The sequence below is a fragment of the Pseudophryne corroboree genome, chromosome 4 (assembly GCF_028390025.1).
Source record: "Pseudophryne corroboree isolate aPseCor3 chromosome 4, aPseCor3.hap2, whole genome shotgun sequence".
NCBI classification, from domain to species: Eukaryota; Metazoa; Chordata; class Amphibia; order Anura; family Myobatrachidae; genus Pseudophryne; species Pseudophryne corroboree.
In genome coordinates, this window is record NC_086447.1 from 78,206,346 (window position 1) to 78,224,366 (window position 18,021).

At 40.9% G+C, this 18,021-nt stretch overlaps 1 protein-coding gene across 1 annotated transcript in view; it reads left to right on the forward strand.

The window, feature by feature from the left end:
* The window catches only part of LOC134908924 (cytochrome P450 2C5-like), a 194,809-nt gene that overhangs the window by 64,615 nt on the left and 112,173 nt on the right, over window positions 1-18,021 (forward strand). The window contains exon 2 of the mRNA XM_063915177.1: window positions 5,297-5,496. Coding sequence (XP_063771247.1) covers window positions 5,317-5,496 — 180 coding nt within the window. The 5' untranslated portion in view covers window positions 5,297-5,316. The remainder of the gene's footprint in view (window positions 1-5,296; window positions 5,497-18,021) is intronic.

Genomic DNA, 18,021 nt, shown 5'->3' on the forward strand with positions numbered 1-18,021 from the left:
GGCTCTAACTGGTATGAACTATGGCCCTCATTCCGAGTTGTTCGCTCGCAAGCTGCTTTTAGCAGCTTTGCACACGCTAAGCCGCCGCCTACTGGGAGTGAATCTTAGCATAGTAAAATTGCGAACGAAAGATTTGCAATATTGCGAAAAGACTTCTCTGTGCAGTTTCTGAGTAGCTCGACACTTACTCTGCCAGTGCGATCAGTTCAGTGCTTGTCGTTCCTGGTTTGACGTCACAAACACACCCAGCGTTCGCCCAGACACTCCTCCGTTTCTCCAGCCACTCCCGCGTTTTTCCCAGAAACGGTAGCGTTTTTTCACACACTCCCATAAAACGGCCTGTTTCTGCCCAGAAACACCCACTTCCTGTCAATCACATTACGATCACCAGAACGAAGAAAAAACCTCGTAATGCCGTGAGTAAAATTCCTAACTGCATAGCAAATTTACTTGGCGCAGTCGCACTGCGGACATTGCGCATGCGCATTAGCGACTAATCGCTCCGTTGCGACAAAAAAATAACGAGCGAACAACTCGGAATGACCCCCAATGTAAGTGACGCTACTGCGCTGTGCAATTTGAATAATGGAAACTACTGTGCAGTGTAATATGAATTGGTATTATTTTGTGGCCACGCCCCTTTCCTATGAAGCCATGCCCCTATATTTTTGGCATATGCGCACTGGCCCTATTTTACATATTGCAATACACTTTTTAATAAACTGGCCAGAAAACACCTTAATGATAACATAGCACAATAGCAAAAACAGAGATAATGGTTTAGTACAACTGCATGTTACAGTTGTGCTAAATCATTATCTCTGTTTTGCCGTTGTGCTGAGTGTATCTTTAAGGAGTTTTCTGACCAGTTTACAGCACATAACTTTATCACAAAATTGTTTACTGTGGGTGAGAGAACTTGTCCTTTTAGTACCATTAATACATTTGATATTATGAATTAGAGCTTCCCTATAAAAACGGTACAGCTGAAACTGACTTGCTGAGTCTTCAACATACAGTCGGTGAGTTTTCTCTTACTAAAAGGCTCCAACTGTGTCCTGTGCAAAAATTAAGATGAGTCCTTACTACAGTATACAGTGGGGCAAAAAAGTATTTGGACAGTCACCAATTGTGCAAGTTGACTCACTTAAAAAGATGAGAGGTCTGTAATTTCCATCATAGGTACACTTCAACTGTGAGAGACAGAATCTGAAAAAAAAACCCAGGAAATCACATTGTATGATTTTTAAACAATTTACTTGAATATTCTTGTGGAAAATAAATATTTGGACACCTACCAAGCAACAAGATTTCTGGCTCTCACAGACCTGTTACTTCTTCTTTAAGAAGCTCTTCTATTCTCCAGTCGTTACCTGTATTAATGACACCTGTTTGAACTGGATATCTGTAATAAAGACACTTGTCCACACCCTCAAACAGTCAGACTGCTACCTCTCCACCATGGCCAAGACCAGATAGCTGTCTAAGGACACCAGGGAAAAAATTGTAGAGCTGCAAAAGGCTGGGATGAGCTACTCGACAATTGATAAGCAGCTTGGTGAGAAGAGATCAACTGTTGGCACAATTATCAAAAAATTTAAAAAATACAAGATCACTGACAATCTCCCTCGACCTAGGGCTCCATGCAAGATCTCACCTCGTGGGGTATCAATGATCTTGAGAACGGTGAGGAATCAGCCCAGAACTACATGGGGGGACCTGGTCAATGGCCTCAAGAGAGCTAGGACCACAGTCACAAAGGTTACCATTAGTAACACACTACGTCGTCATAGATTAAAATCCTGCAGCGCCTGAAAGGTCCCCCTGCTTAAGCCAGCACATGTTCAGGCCCATCTAAAGTTTGCTAGTGACCATCTGGATGATCCAGAGGAGGATTGGGAGAATGTAATGTGGCCAGATAAGAGCAAAATCGAACTTTTTGGTATAAAACTTCACACGCCGTGTTTGAAAAGAGAATAATGAATGGAATCCCAAGAACAACATACCCACTGTGAAGCATGGGGGTGGAAACATCATGCTTTGGGGCTGCTTTTCTGCAAAGGGGACAGGACGACTGATCCGTATTAAGGAGAGGATGAATGGGGTCATGTATCATGTGATTTTGGGCAAAAACCTCCTTCCCTCAGTAAGAGCATTGAAGATGGAACATGGCTGGGTCTTCCAGCATGACAATGACCCCAAACACACCGCCCGGGCAACTAAGGAGTGGCTCCTTAAGAAGCATTTCAAGGTCCTGGAGTGGCTTAGCCAGTCTCCAGACCTCAACCCAATAGAAAATCTGTGGAGGAAGTTGAAAGTCCGTGTTGCCAGGCGACAGCCCTCAAACATGACAGATCTAGAGAAAATTGGCATGGAAGAGTGGGACAAAATACCTGGTACAGTGTGTGCAAACCTGGTCAAGAACTACAGGAAACGTTTGACCTCTGTAATTGCCAACCGAGGTTATATTACAAAGTATTGAGTTAAACTTTTTGATTGTCCAAATATTTATTTTCCACAAGTATATACAAATAAATAGTTTCAAAATCATACAATGTGATTTCCTAGTTTTTTTTTCAGATTCTGTCTCTCACAGTTGAAGTGTACCTATGATGGAAATTATAGACCTCTCTCATCTTTTCAAGTGGGTCAACTTGCACAATCGGTGGCTGTCCAAATACTTTTTTGCCCCACTGTAAGTACAGAAAGGTCAGTTGGTGGAATTTAAAGTAATTACTGTATTCTAGTAAGATTTTTCAAGTTCTTAAGGAATGGCAGAAGGATCAATTATGCTATTTATACAGAAAAGTATATTGCAAAGCCGTAGTACATGCAGATAAATAAGAAAACTAAAATGATCCACTCAAGGGAGTGGCAATGCAGACAAAGAGAACAAACAATTAAAAAAACAAGAAAAAGCAGCGCTAATACAGTAGGTATTCAAATAATAAATTGTGCAGCTTGATATTAAAATCAGAATAAATATTTAGTATTTTTAAGCCTTTTAGTGCTGTTTTTTCTTGTAATTTTTTTACATTGAGAATAATGTGCACATAGAAATATAATATAAAACCTTCAAACAAATAGATTTAGTGTTTTTTTTTCAGCTTTATTTCAGTACTGTATAGATATTTTATGGTGGTTGTTAGGTGTTTCTGCGCCTGTTGTACCTATTCAAAGTAGTGTGAGTAGGAGTCACAAGACAGTGTCCAGTCCTAAGCATACCTCCCAACATGAGCCTCTCCAGGAGGGACAGAATGTTCTGCTCCTGGACTTCAATCTTAATATATGATTGCCATCACCTGTGCTGAAACACCTTTCGTATCCCTTAACCTTTTCAACACAGGTGCCGGCAATCATAAATTAAGAGAAAAGTCCAGAAGCAGAGTATTGTGTCCCTACTGGAGAAAAGTCATCTTGGTGTGGTATGCTTAAGTGTATGGTTACAGGTACAACATGTTTGTGTACACTGCGCTGCACCAGATTTATGCTAGATATATGTCTGTATTATGATAGCGTTGTACCATGTTTACCGGGTCAGGTGTAGTGTGAACAGGTTACCCCGGGTCGATGTGACCCGGTACCTGTTCACAGCATACAGAGTGGCAGCGCAGAGATGATCTCATCTCCCAGCACCGCCTCCGCACCTGCCCGATGCCTGCTCCATTCTCGCCCGCGATGGCAACCCGACCAGGCATATCGCCAGTTCGAGAAGCTAGTTCTCAGGGTTCCAATTCTGGGTCTCACACGGGAAGGACCCGTTTCCACTTCCCGGGTGTGACACGGCATTTGTGATCTGAAAGCGGTATAAGAGATGCAGACCAGACGTACAGGGAGAAGAGAGGCACTGGTGGATGTGTTGCAACAATTGCATCATCAACTTTGATTACCGACATTGCAAAGCAGAGGGGTGGAGTGTGTGTGTGTGTGTGTGTGTGTGGGGGGGGGGGGGGGGGGGGGGTCAGGCTCACTTCACTTGTGGACAGCATTGGGAGGCATCAATGGGCTGTTGAGAGACTTACCAACTTTTCCAGTTGTTTGGGAGAGAAAGCTGAGATACGGGAGACTCCCAGACTTTTCAGTAGCGTAGGCAAGTATGTGATGTGCAACTTGAGGTTTGAAGATATTGGACATGCTAAATAAGTTCAAAATACTGTGTATATATAGAAGCAAAACTTGATATAATGTGAATTTTCTTTAGGACGCGAGATGTGGGCTGAGGGACAATTGCGAGGTAGGTAGAATTTGGGTTAACTCTCAACATACTGAATGGATGATCTTAGGGATAGGTAACACCAGATCAAATGTATTTATAATCCATAATAAGTCTGGGACTCTAATAGCATTAGGAAGGTCATACAGTTCTTAGTTGACCATCGAACTTTGGTGACATTCAGAGGTACAGATGATGCAGTTAGGTATGAATGACTTACTGGTAAGGATGACTTACTGGTAAGTTATGAGGAACGGAATCACCAGAGCTGGTGTTTGGACAGTGTACCGACTTCCTCATAAAATACTAGTGTTGCTAGATTCCATGGTGTTTTGTGAGGTGGAAAGGTGGGCATGGATCATTTTCTGGCAGGAATGTGCTTCCAAGTTGTGTGCTACTGAGCGATCTTCACAGCTGGGGAGTCAGGTTTTGGTCCTACTAGTGCAGTGAACTCCATTCCCTCTTACTATGGTTTTATGTTCTAGAGGTTTCCAAGAGCATCTTGCTGTGTGACATCTCATACGGGTCCAGATAATGAACGGTGTGCCACAAGGCAGTGGTGATATAGATATCCTACACATTTCAGTTTATTAGCCTTCTTCGGGTATAATGATTGTCTCTCTGCCTGTGGTAGTTTGTATCCGTGCCCTACCCAGAAGGATGTGTTCTGATTGGAACTTGACGTCCGGCCTTCTATTTGAAATTTGAAAATAAGACAAAACCAAAAAGTTAAAAAAATATAATAAGAATTTAAAAAAAAGAATAAATAATAAACCAGTGACATCCATATTTCACCAGTATAGAAAACAGACTTGATGTGGAATCCATGAAACTGTAATACAGTATGACAGAAAATTTGAAAATGACAGTTAAAGAGGAAAAACTTCATAGGGCGGTTTAGCAAAGTCTAAATAAAGTCTAATTTGGGATAATATGGTGTATAGTACTCCATCAACGTATGGTCTATATATTGTTCCCTTGAAGCTATCTTCATGGCATAAGACCTTAGACTGACATTCAATGTATTGTGTTATATATATATATATATTAGTATTGCTGACATGTATACTGTATCATCTGTAGGTAAAAGCTTTGCCGACACCATGACTATCACTGACCCAGTCACAATACTGTCAATTATCCTATGTGTTTTCGTGGCAATACTTTTTTATGGACGCAGAAGAAACACTTATCATAATTTTCCTCCTGGACCCACGCCATTACCTATCATTGGAAATATACACATTCTGAGCATGAAGAGACCTTACGAAACACTTCATCAGGTAAGATTCAATTTACTATAGTACACCTATTGTAATTTAGGGGTTAACTGATGGTCTGTTTCTATGGCGGTACAAGCAGTGGAAGGCGGCTGGTGCTGTCATTAATAGACAGTAAGAAGTACTGGAATGCAGGAGCGCAGTCAAAGGAGTCGTCAGGGACGGGCTGGGGCTCCTAATCGGCCCAGGCATTTGTGAACGCAAGCACATGTCACAGGGAGCCCCAGCACGTCATGGGGGGCATGGACACAACACATGGGAGCGTGGACAGGACAGATGGAGGCATACCGTGAGTCAGGGGGGCGTGGACTCGTGGCACCCCTCATTTCCATGGAGACCGGTGGGGACGGCTAAACCAGAGAGTCAGAGACTGCACTGTGCCTGGCCTTCCCGTCTCTCTGTGTGACCGGACCAGCTCACCAGCCCATCAGCCCTTCTGGCATACGCCAGCAGAGCCTGGTTGGTAGTCCGGCTCTAGGTGTCAATGCTATGAGTGTTGCTGCTGCAGTGATGTGGAAACCCCGACACCTTTGCTCCCCAAATCTCACTCCGAACTTATGGATATTTGTACACAGGAAATTAGCAAGCCTGTAATTACTGTAAGTGCAGTATGTAGCTGCACTTACTCCTGCTGCAAGGGGACTCATGGCTAATAGGACTGACCCCATAGTACACCTAAATGAGTGTAGTTGAGATAAACAGGGCAATTTGCCTTGAGGAAAATTCTGCTGCACACTATTGGGATATCAATAGACACACAAACACCATACAGTATGTCAAATAACAATACTGGAGAAAAAAATGATATCTATAGTGAGCGCTATTTCCCTCAAGGAGGTAGCAATTGTATTGTAAAACAAAGTCTGATTTATAACAAAAAAGACAAATGTTTTATTTTTTGTCATCCATGATTATAAAGTGACACAGTGTACATAAACATGGTTTAGACAAACAGTAATATGTATTAAAATGATGTATTGCACAGACCCTTATTGTGTAAACATTAGCAGTGTAAACATGAAAGGACAGTCTTTGTGCGGTATTTTTCAATAATGGTACTTCTGACTCATACAGTTTTGGGCATGTGGTGTGTGCCTTGATGTTAAAAGATGGGTTCCAGCCGGGCAGCCCAGCAACACACCACACACTTAGCCCAATTGCAGATGGATGCAGCAAAGTCACCGGCAATGGTCCAAAAAGATCGAAGTCCCACTCCAGGCACAACACCTTTCAGATAGGTTATCCTTTTTCAAGTGCTTGTATTGAAGTGTAGGTCATTGCCCTACTAAAGGTGCTTGTCCGGAAGTATCTAATTTCGTAGTTCCTGCCATTTTGCGTTCCACTGCATGGCCAGAACCGGAAATATGCGTTCCACCGCCTGCAGTCATTGGTGGAAATGCAGGGGATTATTATTCTCTGATGGTGATCAATATCCTCTCATGACCAGAACCGGATATACAGTACGCGCCCGCGTTTCTCAGCGGAAACAGGAAGAGATGTTTGTTCCTGTAGTTTGCGTTCTACCACTTACCGCAACCAGAAGTGTGCATTCCACCTGCCGCGGATGTGGAGTGCGTTCCACCGCTTGCCGAGACCGGAAGTATGTGTTCCACTTAGCCTGGATGTGGATCAATGATGTAAAAAGAACATCCTTTGTGATTTCCTTGTATTTCATATCCAATCCAATTGTAGGTTTTGTTTGGTATTGTTTTATGGCACCATCTCAATGAATTTCAATATCTTCGTAGGGGGGAAAAAAAATTGCCATTTAATTGTCTACATGGTACTTTGTATTCCCATGAAGTCCATCCCTACTGGCAACATTATATTCTCTTATTGTGACATGTAAGGAAAAAAACAGAAAAAAAAAAACAGTTTAAAAAATGGTTTAAAAACATATATATATATATATGCAGATTACATAAACTATTACATCATAAACCATTTTAGTTCGAAGTCTGCATTGAGACCATTTGGAACCAAAATATTCAAGACATAAATCCATTCCATTTCTTTCTTTGCTAAACGGATATCTATGTCTCTATTTCTATTTGATTCTGTTACTTGGTCTATACCAATAAACCTTTTAATTTTAAATTCACAGTTTTCATGGCATGTTTTGAAGTGTTGTGACAAAGGATGATTTAAATTTCCTTTTTTTATGTTATAGATATGCTCTGCCATACGGATTTTTAAATTCCGGGTAGTCTTTCCAATATACAAAAATCCGCACATACATTCTATTAGATCAGTGGTTCTCAAACTCGGTCCTCAGGACCCCACACAGTGCATGTTTTGCAGGTAACCCAGCAGGTGCACAGGTGTATTAATTACTCACTGACACATTTTAAAAGGTCCGCAGGTGGAGCTAATTATTTCACTTGTGATTTTGTGAGGAGACCTGCAAAACATGCACCGTGTGGGGTCCTGAGGACCGAGTTTGAGAACCTGTGTATTAGATGAATCACATTCCTAGAGTGACAGGTAATGAAACTTTTCAGAGTATAGGTTTTACTATTTGCCTCAAACGTGGTGATTTTTCTAGGGTTAAAAGAGATATTGGTGGAACGACACATTAAGCATGTGCCGCATCTATGAAAGCCCTTTGTTCTTTCACTAGTGGTTTTAGAGTCATATAGGGTGCTTTTGACAAGTTTGTCTTTTAATGGCTGTGCTCGTCTGTAGATGAACTTGGGCATTTTAGCTAAGTATTCCTTCAAAATGGGGTCCTCTTGTAGGACCCTCCAATTTTTTCGTACACTCTTTTCCACTGCTTTAAAATGGGATCCATATTGATTATAAACGCCCATTGTAATGATGGATTGTTACTGTCAACTTTCTTATTGGACTTAAAAAGTTCATCCCTATTAATCTCATTTACTGTGGCTTTAGCTTTTATGATATTTTTCTCTGAATACCCTTTATTTTTAAAACGTTCACCAACAAGTTCTATCTCTGTTCTACAAACTGTTTCATCTGTGCAATTTCTCTTTATTCTTTTAAATTGACCTAGAGGTATTCCCTCTAACCACTTTTGATGATGTTTACTAGTGGCATCAATATATGAATTGGAGTCAGTCTCCTTCCTAAATATACTTGTAGACAGAACATTATCTTTAATGCAAATGTTTAAATCTAAAAAGGAAACTATCTGGTTACTGGTATGGAAAGTGAATAAAATATTAAAATCGTTAACATTAAGATCAATGCAGAAGGATGACAAGCTGTCGCTGTCCCCTCTCCAAATGAAAAATACATCATCAATAAAATGATACCAGCACACCAGGTTTGCCCCGTCCGTCTTTAATTTAAAAATTTATTGATGGCGAGATTTTCCCAGTACGCCATGTATAAATTGGCGTAACTGTGGGCAAACCAGATGCCCATGGCTGTACCCTGTACTTGTAAATAAAAGTAGCCATTAAAATAGAAATAATTGTTGTGTAGGATAAAAGAGATTGATTCAATCATGAATGTTTGTAAATCAACAGTATATTCACTTTTTTCTAAAAAGAATCGTATCGCTTCACAACCCTTTTTCCAATCGATGATGGTGTAAAGACTACTTACATCGCCTGTACCCAAAATTAAATTAGACTCCCATTTAATATCTCTCAATTTACTGAGAGTGTCCGTTGTATCTCTCAGATAAGAATCATTTTTTATTACCAGTGGTTGAAGTTAATGATCAACCATGGCAGATAGATTCGATGTGATGCTATTTGAACCGGAAATTATTGGTCTTCCCGGAGGTTTGGTTAAGTGTTTATGTATTTTTGGCAGTATATACATAGTGGGTATGGTAGGGTTTTTAATATTTATAAACTTGATTTCTTCTTGAGTTATAACACCTTTTTGATGTGCTTCGTCAGTCAGCAATTTCAATTTCTTTACAATGCCATTCGTAGGATCACTTCTAAGTTTTTTTTACAAGGGTTAGTGTCTCCTAATTGATGATTAACCTCGTCGATGTATTCATCTTTATCTAGAACTACCACAGAACCGCCTTTATCAGCTGGCTTAATTATTATTTCTTTATTATCCCTCATGGATTTAATGGCTAATTGTTCTTTCTTTGTAATATTATATTTTCTATTATTTTTAGTCTGCTGCATGTTCCTAATATCTTTCTCTACTAGGGTACTGAAACAATTAATACAGTTGCCTGTATTGATGCCACAAGTCAACATCATCAAAAGTGGTTAGAGGGAATACCTCTAGGTCATTATAAAAGAATAAAGAGAAATTGCACAGATGAAACAGTTTGTAGAACAGAGATAGAACTTGTTGGTGAACGTTTTAAAAATAAAGGTATTCAGAGAAAAATATCATAAAAGCTAAAGCCACAGTAAATGAGATTAATAGGGACGAACTTTTAAAGTCCAATAAGAAAGTTGACAATAACGATCCATCATTACAATGGGCATTTATATGTCAATATGGATCCAATTTTAAAGCAGTGGAAAAGAGTGTACGAAAAAATTGGAGGGTCCTACAAGAGGACTCCATTTTGAAGAAACAATTACCTAAAATGCCCAAGTTCATCTACAGACGAGCACCGTCATTAAAAGACAAACTTGTCAAAAGCACCCTATATGACTCTAAAACCACTAGTGAAAGAACAAGGGGCTTTCACAGATGCGGCACATGCTTAATGTGTCATTCCACCAATAACTCTTTTAACCCTAGAAAAATCACCACGTTTGAGGCAAATAGTAAAACCTATACTCTGAAAAGTTTCATTACCTGTCACTCTAGGAATGTGATTTATCTAATAGAATGTATGTGCAGATTTTTGAATATCGGAAAGACTACCCGGAATTTAAAAATCCGTATGGCAGAGCATATCTATTACATAAGAAAAGGAAATTTAAATCATCCTTTGTCACAACACTTCAAAACATGCCATGAAAACTGTGAATTTAAAATTAAAAGGTTTATTGGTATAGACCAATTAACAGAATCAAATAGAAATAGAGACATAGGCCCTCATTTCGAGTTGTTCGCTCGCTAGCTGCTTTTAGCAGCATTGCACACGCTAAGCCTCCGCCTACTGGGAGTGTATCTTAGCATAGCAAAATTGCGAACGAAAGATTAGCAGAATTGCGAATAGAAATTTCTTAGCAGTTTCTGAGTAGCTCGAGACTTACTCCTACAATGTGATCCGTTCAGTCAGTTTCATTCCTGGTTTGACGTCACAAACACACCCAGCGTTTGCCCAGACAATCCCCCGTTTCTTCAGACACTCCCGCGTTTTTCCCAGAAACACCAGCGTTTTTTCGCACACTCCCATAAAACGGCCAGTTTCCACCCAGATACACCCACTTCCTGTCAATCACACTACGATCACCAGAACGATGAAAAAACTGTGTTAGGCCGTGAGTAAAATAACAAACTTTTGTGCTAATTTACTTAGCGCAGGCGCACTGCGAACATTGCGCATGCGCAGTTTGCGACTAATCGCTCCGTTGCGAAAAAAAACTAACGAGCGAACAACTCGGAATGACCCCCATAGGGTGTAATTCTGAGTTGATCGCAGCAGGAATTTTGTTAGCAATTGGGCAAAACCATGTGCACTGCAGGGGAGGCAGATATAACATGTGCAGAGAGTTAGATTTGGGTGGGTTATTTTGTTTCTGTGCAGGGTAAATACTGGCTGCTTTATTTTTATGATGCAATTTAGATTGCAGATTGAACACACCCCACCCAAATCTAACTCTCTCTGCACATGTTATATCTGCCTCCCCTGCCTCCCCTGCAGTGCACATGGTTTTGCCCAATTGCTAACAAAATTCCTGCTGCGATCAACTTAGAATTACCCCCATAGATATCCGTTTAGCAAAGAAAGAAATGGAATGGATGTATGTCTTGAATACTTTGGTTCCAAATGGTCTCAATGCAGACTTCGAACTAAAATGGTTTATGATGTAATATTTTATGAAGTCTTCATATATATGTTTTTAAACCATTTTTTAAACCGTTTTTTTTTTTTTTTGTTCCTTACATGTCACAATAAGAGAATATAATGTTGCCAGTAGGGATGGAATTCATGGGAATACAAAGTACCATGTAGACAATTAAATGGCAACTTATATTTCCCCTTATGAAGATATTGAAATTAATTGAGATGGTGCCATAAAACAATACCAAACAAAACCTACAATTGGATTGGATATGAAATACAAGGAAATCACAAAGGATGTTCTTTTTACATCGTTGATCCACATCCGTACTGGGTGGAATGCATACTTCCAGTCTCGCAAAGCGGTGGAACACACTCCACATCCGCGGCAGGTGGAATGCACACTTCCGGTTGCGGTAAGTGGTGGAACGCAAACTACAGGAACAACCATCTCTTCCTGTTTCCGCTGAGAAACGCGGGCGCGTATATCCGGTTCCGGTCATGAGAGGATATTGATCACCATCTGAGAATAATAATCCCCTGCATTTCCACCAATGACTGCAGGCGGTGGAACGCATATTTCCGGTTCTCGCCATGCGGTGGAACGCAAAATGTCGGGAACTACGAAATTAGATTCTTCCGGACAAGCACCTTAAATAGGGCAACGACCTACACTTCAATACAAGCACTTGAAAAAGGATAACCTATCCGAAACGCATTGTGCCTGGAGTGGGACTTCGATCTTTTTGGACCATTACTGGTGACTTTGCTGCATTCATCTGCAATTGGGCTAAGTATGTGGTGTGTTGCTGGGCTGCCCGGCTGGAACCCATCTTTTATCATCAAGGCACACACCACACACCCAAAAATGAGTCAGAAGTCCCATCATTGAAAAATACTGCACAAAGACTGTCCTTTCATGTTTACACTGCTAATGTTTACACAATAAGGGTCTGTGCAATACATCATTTTAATACATGTTACTGTTTGTCTAAACCATGTTTATGTGCACTGTGTCACTTTATAATCATGGATGTCAAAAAATAAAACATTTGTCTTTTTTGTTATAAATCAGACTTTGTTTTACAATACAATTGCTACCTCCTTGAGGGAAATAGCGCTCACTATAGATATAATTTTTTTCTCCAATGTGCCTTACAAACTAATAAATTAATGACTGTCATGCATTTCTGTTCAGTGTAAAATAGCCTTTTAAATGCTGATTCTGCTGTTTGTGGGTGTGTTTTTCTAGTAGCGTTAGAGTATCGTTTAATTAATCACTATCACAGCCACAGAAGCCTCTCTGAGAAAACACTCTGAGAGAGATGTATGATACTGTGATGTTTATGTGCTCTGATACCGCTTCCCCCCACCCATGTCTTAATGCGGCGGTATATGCAAGGTAAGAGGGCCCCTGTCATTATCGGCAAACTGCCGGATTCACCTCGGTGAAACACAGAAAGCCGGATGTTGCACTGTGACAGAACCCGACTACTGTCACATAAGAGGAGACATATTTAAGGCCTTGGAAAGTGTTGAATTGCACGGGGACCAATCAGCTCCTGTCATTTTTCAAACCCGGCCTGAGACATGGCAGTTAGGAGCTGGTTGGTTGGTACTTTATCACCAGAGGCATCGGAATGGGGGGGGGGGCAAGGGGGCAGCTCGCCCCCCCAAAAATATGACAGGCGCCGCCGATATAAAGGAGGAGCAATGTGCGGTCAGCTGAAAGACCGCACATCACCTCCGTGCAGGCAGGAACTGGGCAGCAGCAGCAAGAGGAGGATGTGGCTGTGTGCACTGTGCAGCCACTCCTGCTCCCAGACCCAGTTTTCAACGGTGCTGCCCCCCCCCCCCCTCTTACCAGGGCCGGCTCATGGCCCCAGAGAAGTGCCGCGTGTAGGGGGCGTGGCCTAATGAAGAGAAGTGCCTGCCTTCCCTTCATTACAGACCTGTGGCTGGCTTGTGACAGGTAAGAGTCTCCAGAGCCGGCCATAGGCGTAGACAAACTAGGCAATTGCCTAGGGCATTTGATATGCCTAGGGGCATCAGCAGCTTCTGCTGATCAAAATGATATGCGGCATGCCTATATTCTGTGTGTAGCATTTCATATGCAGATACAGCCACAGTCTCACACAGTATATAGGCATGTTGTATATCATTTTAGTCAGCAGAAGCTGCTTGTGCATCCTAGCCACATAGCAATGCAAATAAGATGCATTTTCATAAACAAAAAAGGTGCCCAATGTTAGCATTGAGGCAAGATTTATGAGGACACATCTGTATCCAAGCAGAGGCAGAGGTCACAGTGTTAGTGGCAGTGTGAGTGCTGTGTGCATGTGAGTGGGTTGGTTGTGCAGTAGTGTTCGGAATATGTGTAAGGAGCATTATTTGTGTCATGTAAAAATGCATTAATAATGTGGAACATATGTGTAAAGGGGCACTATATGTGTCATTATGTGTATAAGGGCATTAATAATGTGAGGCATATGTGTAACAGGGTACTACTGTATGTGTGTCATTATGTGTATAGGGGCATGAATAAAGTGCAGCAAATATGTAGGGGGCACTATGTGTGTCATTATGTGTAAAAGGGCATTAATAATGTGCGGCATATGTGTAAGGGACATTATGTGTAAAAGGGCATTAATAAAGGTTGTCATAATGTGTAAGGCGCATTATGTATATAAGGTCATTATTGCATCTCATATGTGTAAGGGGCATTACTGTGTGGAATTGTGTATAAATGCATTACTAATGTGTGGCATTATGTGTATAAGGTGCTCTCTACTATGTGGCGTTGCGTATAGAAAGGGCACTACTGTGTCGTCTAATGTGAATAAAGAGCAATAGGGTAATTCAATTCAGTGTGATGTAATGTGAATAAGGGGCTCTACTGTGAGGAGTAACGTTTATAAGGTAAAGTGGTACTACTGTGGGATGTAATATGAATTATGGACACTATCGCATGATAAAATGTGAATAAATTTGCATTACTGTGTGGCGTAATTGGAATTGGGGTTACTATTGTGTGGCCATGCCCCTTGCCAGCAAAAACACACCCTTTTTGGGCTGTGCGCCAAATGTGCGAACTGTTCCTATTTAAAATATAGGGAGTACAAACACCAAAATAAGGACTGCTATGGGTGAGGGGTGATGGTGCTGGGAAAGAGGTGCAAGGTCAGAGGCGGAACCAGCGGTGGTGCTAGGGGGCACCAGCCAAAATCTTGCCTAGGGCATCATATTGGTTAGGGCCGGCTCTGAGAGTCTCCCCCGCTCCCACCCACTCTCTCCCTCTCTCACCCTCTCCAATGGCAAATGCAGGGTTTGTAGGGGAGGGTGGGGGTTCCATATATGTACATCATATAAAAATACATATATATATTATATGTGTGTGTGTGTGTGTGTGTGTGTGTGTGTGTGTGTGTGTGTGTGTGTGTGTGTGTAAAATGCACTAATATGGAAACCCCCTGACCCCCTGCAAATATTGTGTTTGTCTGTGTGTGTTTATATATATGTATATGTATATATATATATATATATATATGTATATATATATATATATATAGATATGTGTATATATACATATATATGTGTATATATATATATATATATATATATATATGTATATATATGTATATATATATATATATATATATGTATATATATATATATATGGAAAAGATGAGATAAGATAATTCTAAGCGACCATTTCGGTGGCATCGAAATACACAGAGTCTGGTTTTTTTTTTTTTTTAAAGGTGTATACAGGGTTTATTTATCAAAATGGTAAAATTATAGACAATACTATTACATGCAAACAAATATTTTGGTTGTGCCAAAAGAGTTCTTATTGTATCCAAACCACTCCGGGATACATGAATGACAATACTTAAAATGAGTGATGCAAAAAAGAACAATACGACAATTGGTCATCTATATTAAAGCACTCCAAAATACTAAAAAGGACTAGATAAAAAATACTAAAAAAATATATATAAGTATTTAAAAAGCACCAAGAATTGAATATATATATAAAAATAAATATATAAAATAGGGGATTCTCATGGGAGCTGAACCACCTCAGATGTCACATAAAGATGTATTTATTCTTAAAATTTGACAGTAAATACTGCAACATTACATAAAAACATCAGTAAAACCAGTAAATAACTTTATACCATAAGTGAACAATACAGATTGAAAATCATCTGACGAATTCTGTATTAGTGATATCTACAATTGAATCGAATATCAATTCTTCCACCAAAGCGTTCAGAAGTATGTTCAAATTCACAAATGCGTGAATACCCAACGTGTTTCGTCCATACAGGACTTCATCAGGGGTCGTGATATTACAATATTCGTGTTTATCATATAAGGTTCACCAATATACATAAAAAGTAAAATTGCTGTGATAGTGACCTTTTGGGTATAAAATGACAACTCCAATTCTGAATAAGAACAATATGGTAGACTCAGACTAGGTCAAAAATCCCTAGTGCTCTCTCAGGATTCCCATTCACAGCTATCAGATATTGGTGAACCTTATATGATAAACACGAATATTGTAATATCACGACCCCTGATGAAGTCCTGTATGGACGAAACACGTTGGGTATTCACGCATTTGTGAATTTGAACATACTTCTGAACGCTTTGGTGGAAGAATTGATATTCGATTCAATTGTAGATATCACTAATACAGAATTCGTCAGATGATTTTCAATCTGTATTGTTCACTTATGGTATAAAGTTATTTACTGGTTTTACTGATGTTTTTATGTAATGTTGCCGTATTTACTGTCAAATTTTAAGAATAAATACATCTTTATGTGACATCTGAGGTGGTTCAGCTCCCATGAGAATCCCCTATTTTCTATTCCTAATTTAGTGCCTTGTCTGACAGGAGGCATTTCTCAGTGGTACGAGCTATATTGTATATTAGCGCAAAAAAAGGGTTCTTTATTTTTTGGTAAAAATAAATATATATATATATATATATAAATCAGGGACTTTGTTATGGAAGGAGGATGAGATATTAAAAATAGCTTAGCTTAGAATAGTATTATCAGGTAGCACCTGATGTTTGCATGTAATAGTATTGTCTATAATTATACCATTTTGATAAATAAACCCTGTATACACCTTTTTTTTTAAAAACAAGCAGGCACAGCGGTGGAGGACAGCCTAAGGTGAAGGACAGGGACAGCAGCAGCAGCGCCTCCACCAATAACACAGCGCTGCTGCGGCTCCCTCCTCCACCTCCCTTCTCCTCCTCCTTCTCCCCTGCTCGGGATCCCTGTTATAAGAAGCTGCCCAAGGAGCCTGACTGCCAGCGGAGACAGTAAGTATAAGTCTTTCTTTCTTTCTTTCTTTCTTTCTTTCTTTCTTTCTTTCTTTCTATTCTGTCTGCCTTAATGTATAAAAAAGGGGTGCTGTCTGCCGTAATGTGTAAAAAGGGGGACGCTGTCTGCCGTAATGTGTAAAAAGGGGGACGCTGTCTGCCGTAATGTGTAAAAAGGGGGATGCTGTCTGCCGTAATGTGCAAAAAGGGGACGCTGTCAGACGTAAGGTGTAAAAAGGGGAATCTGTCCACCGTAAGGTGTAAAAAGGGGAATCTGTCCACCGTAATGTGTAAAAGGGGCTCTACCTGGTGTAGTGTAATTTTAATAATGGAGACTACTGTGCACCGTTATATGAAATGGTATTATTTTGTGGCCACACCCCTTCCCCACAATGCCACGCCTCTATATTTTTGGTGCGGGCCCATGGTGCGCACTGCCCCAGATTTGCATGGACGGGGGGGGGGGGGGCTCCGATGCCGTTTCTTGCACACAGTACTAAAATGTCTAGTTACGGCACTGTCGCTAGGTATCCATTTCTCTGGCCCCGAGCAGGTACCCCTCACCAGATATTCCATGTTTCACTCCTCAAGCCAGTAATTCTGAATCGCTTTCACTCAGCGCTTCCCTCTACTCCCAAAGTTCAGACTCAACGTGGTGGCGAGTATGAGGTTGCCAAGATCCTAGATTCACGCCTCAGATATGGTCATCTTCAATATCTGATTAATTGGAAGGGCTACAGTCCTGAGGAATGTTCCTGGACGAATGCATCAGATGTCCATGCTCCTAAATTGGTCTGGGATTTCCATGCCAGATTTCCTCGGTAACCTAAGAAGTGTCCTCGGGCCACTCCTAAAGGGGGGGTGCTGTCACGATCCGGGTGTCTGGTCGCCATTGTCTTCCAGTTAGGTGTCTCCTGAGATTGGCTCAGCTTGGCAGGCCCGGGTCATAACTATGTTTGGTATTACATTTCATTTTTGTGTTACCCGCAGCGCCGGCTCAGCAGCCTTCTTAGTGCTTTCACTTAGCTTAGTATGGTGATCTCAGCCCCGTCGCGACCGTCACCGCCGCACCCGTCATCCTGCCACATGGAGACTGAGTGTGGCGTCCTCTGTGAACCGCGACCGACGCTGTCATCCCTGTGGCCGCTGCGCGTGTGGTGTGGAGTCTTCTGCTGCCGCGACCTCTGCCGCCATTGTTGTTTGGCACATGGTTCTTTTCCACTTCAAACTCTGTCAATGGGCGCAGCCATGTTGGATAAAGTCACATGTCATTCTCTTT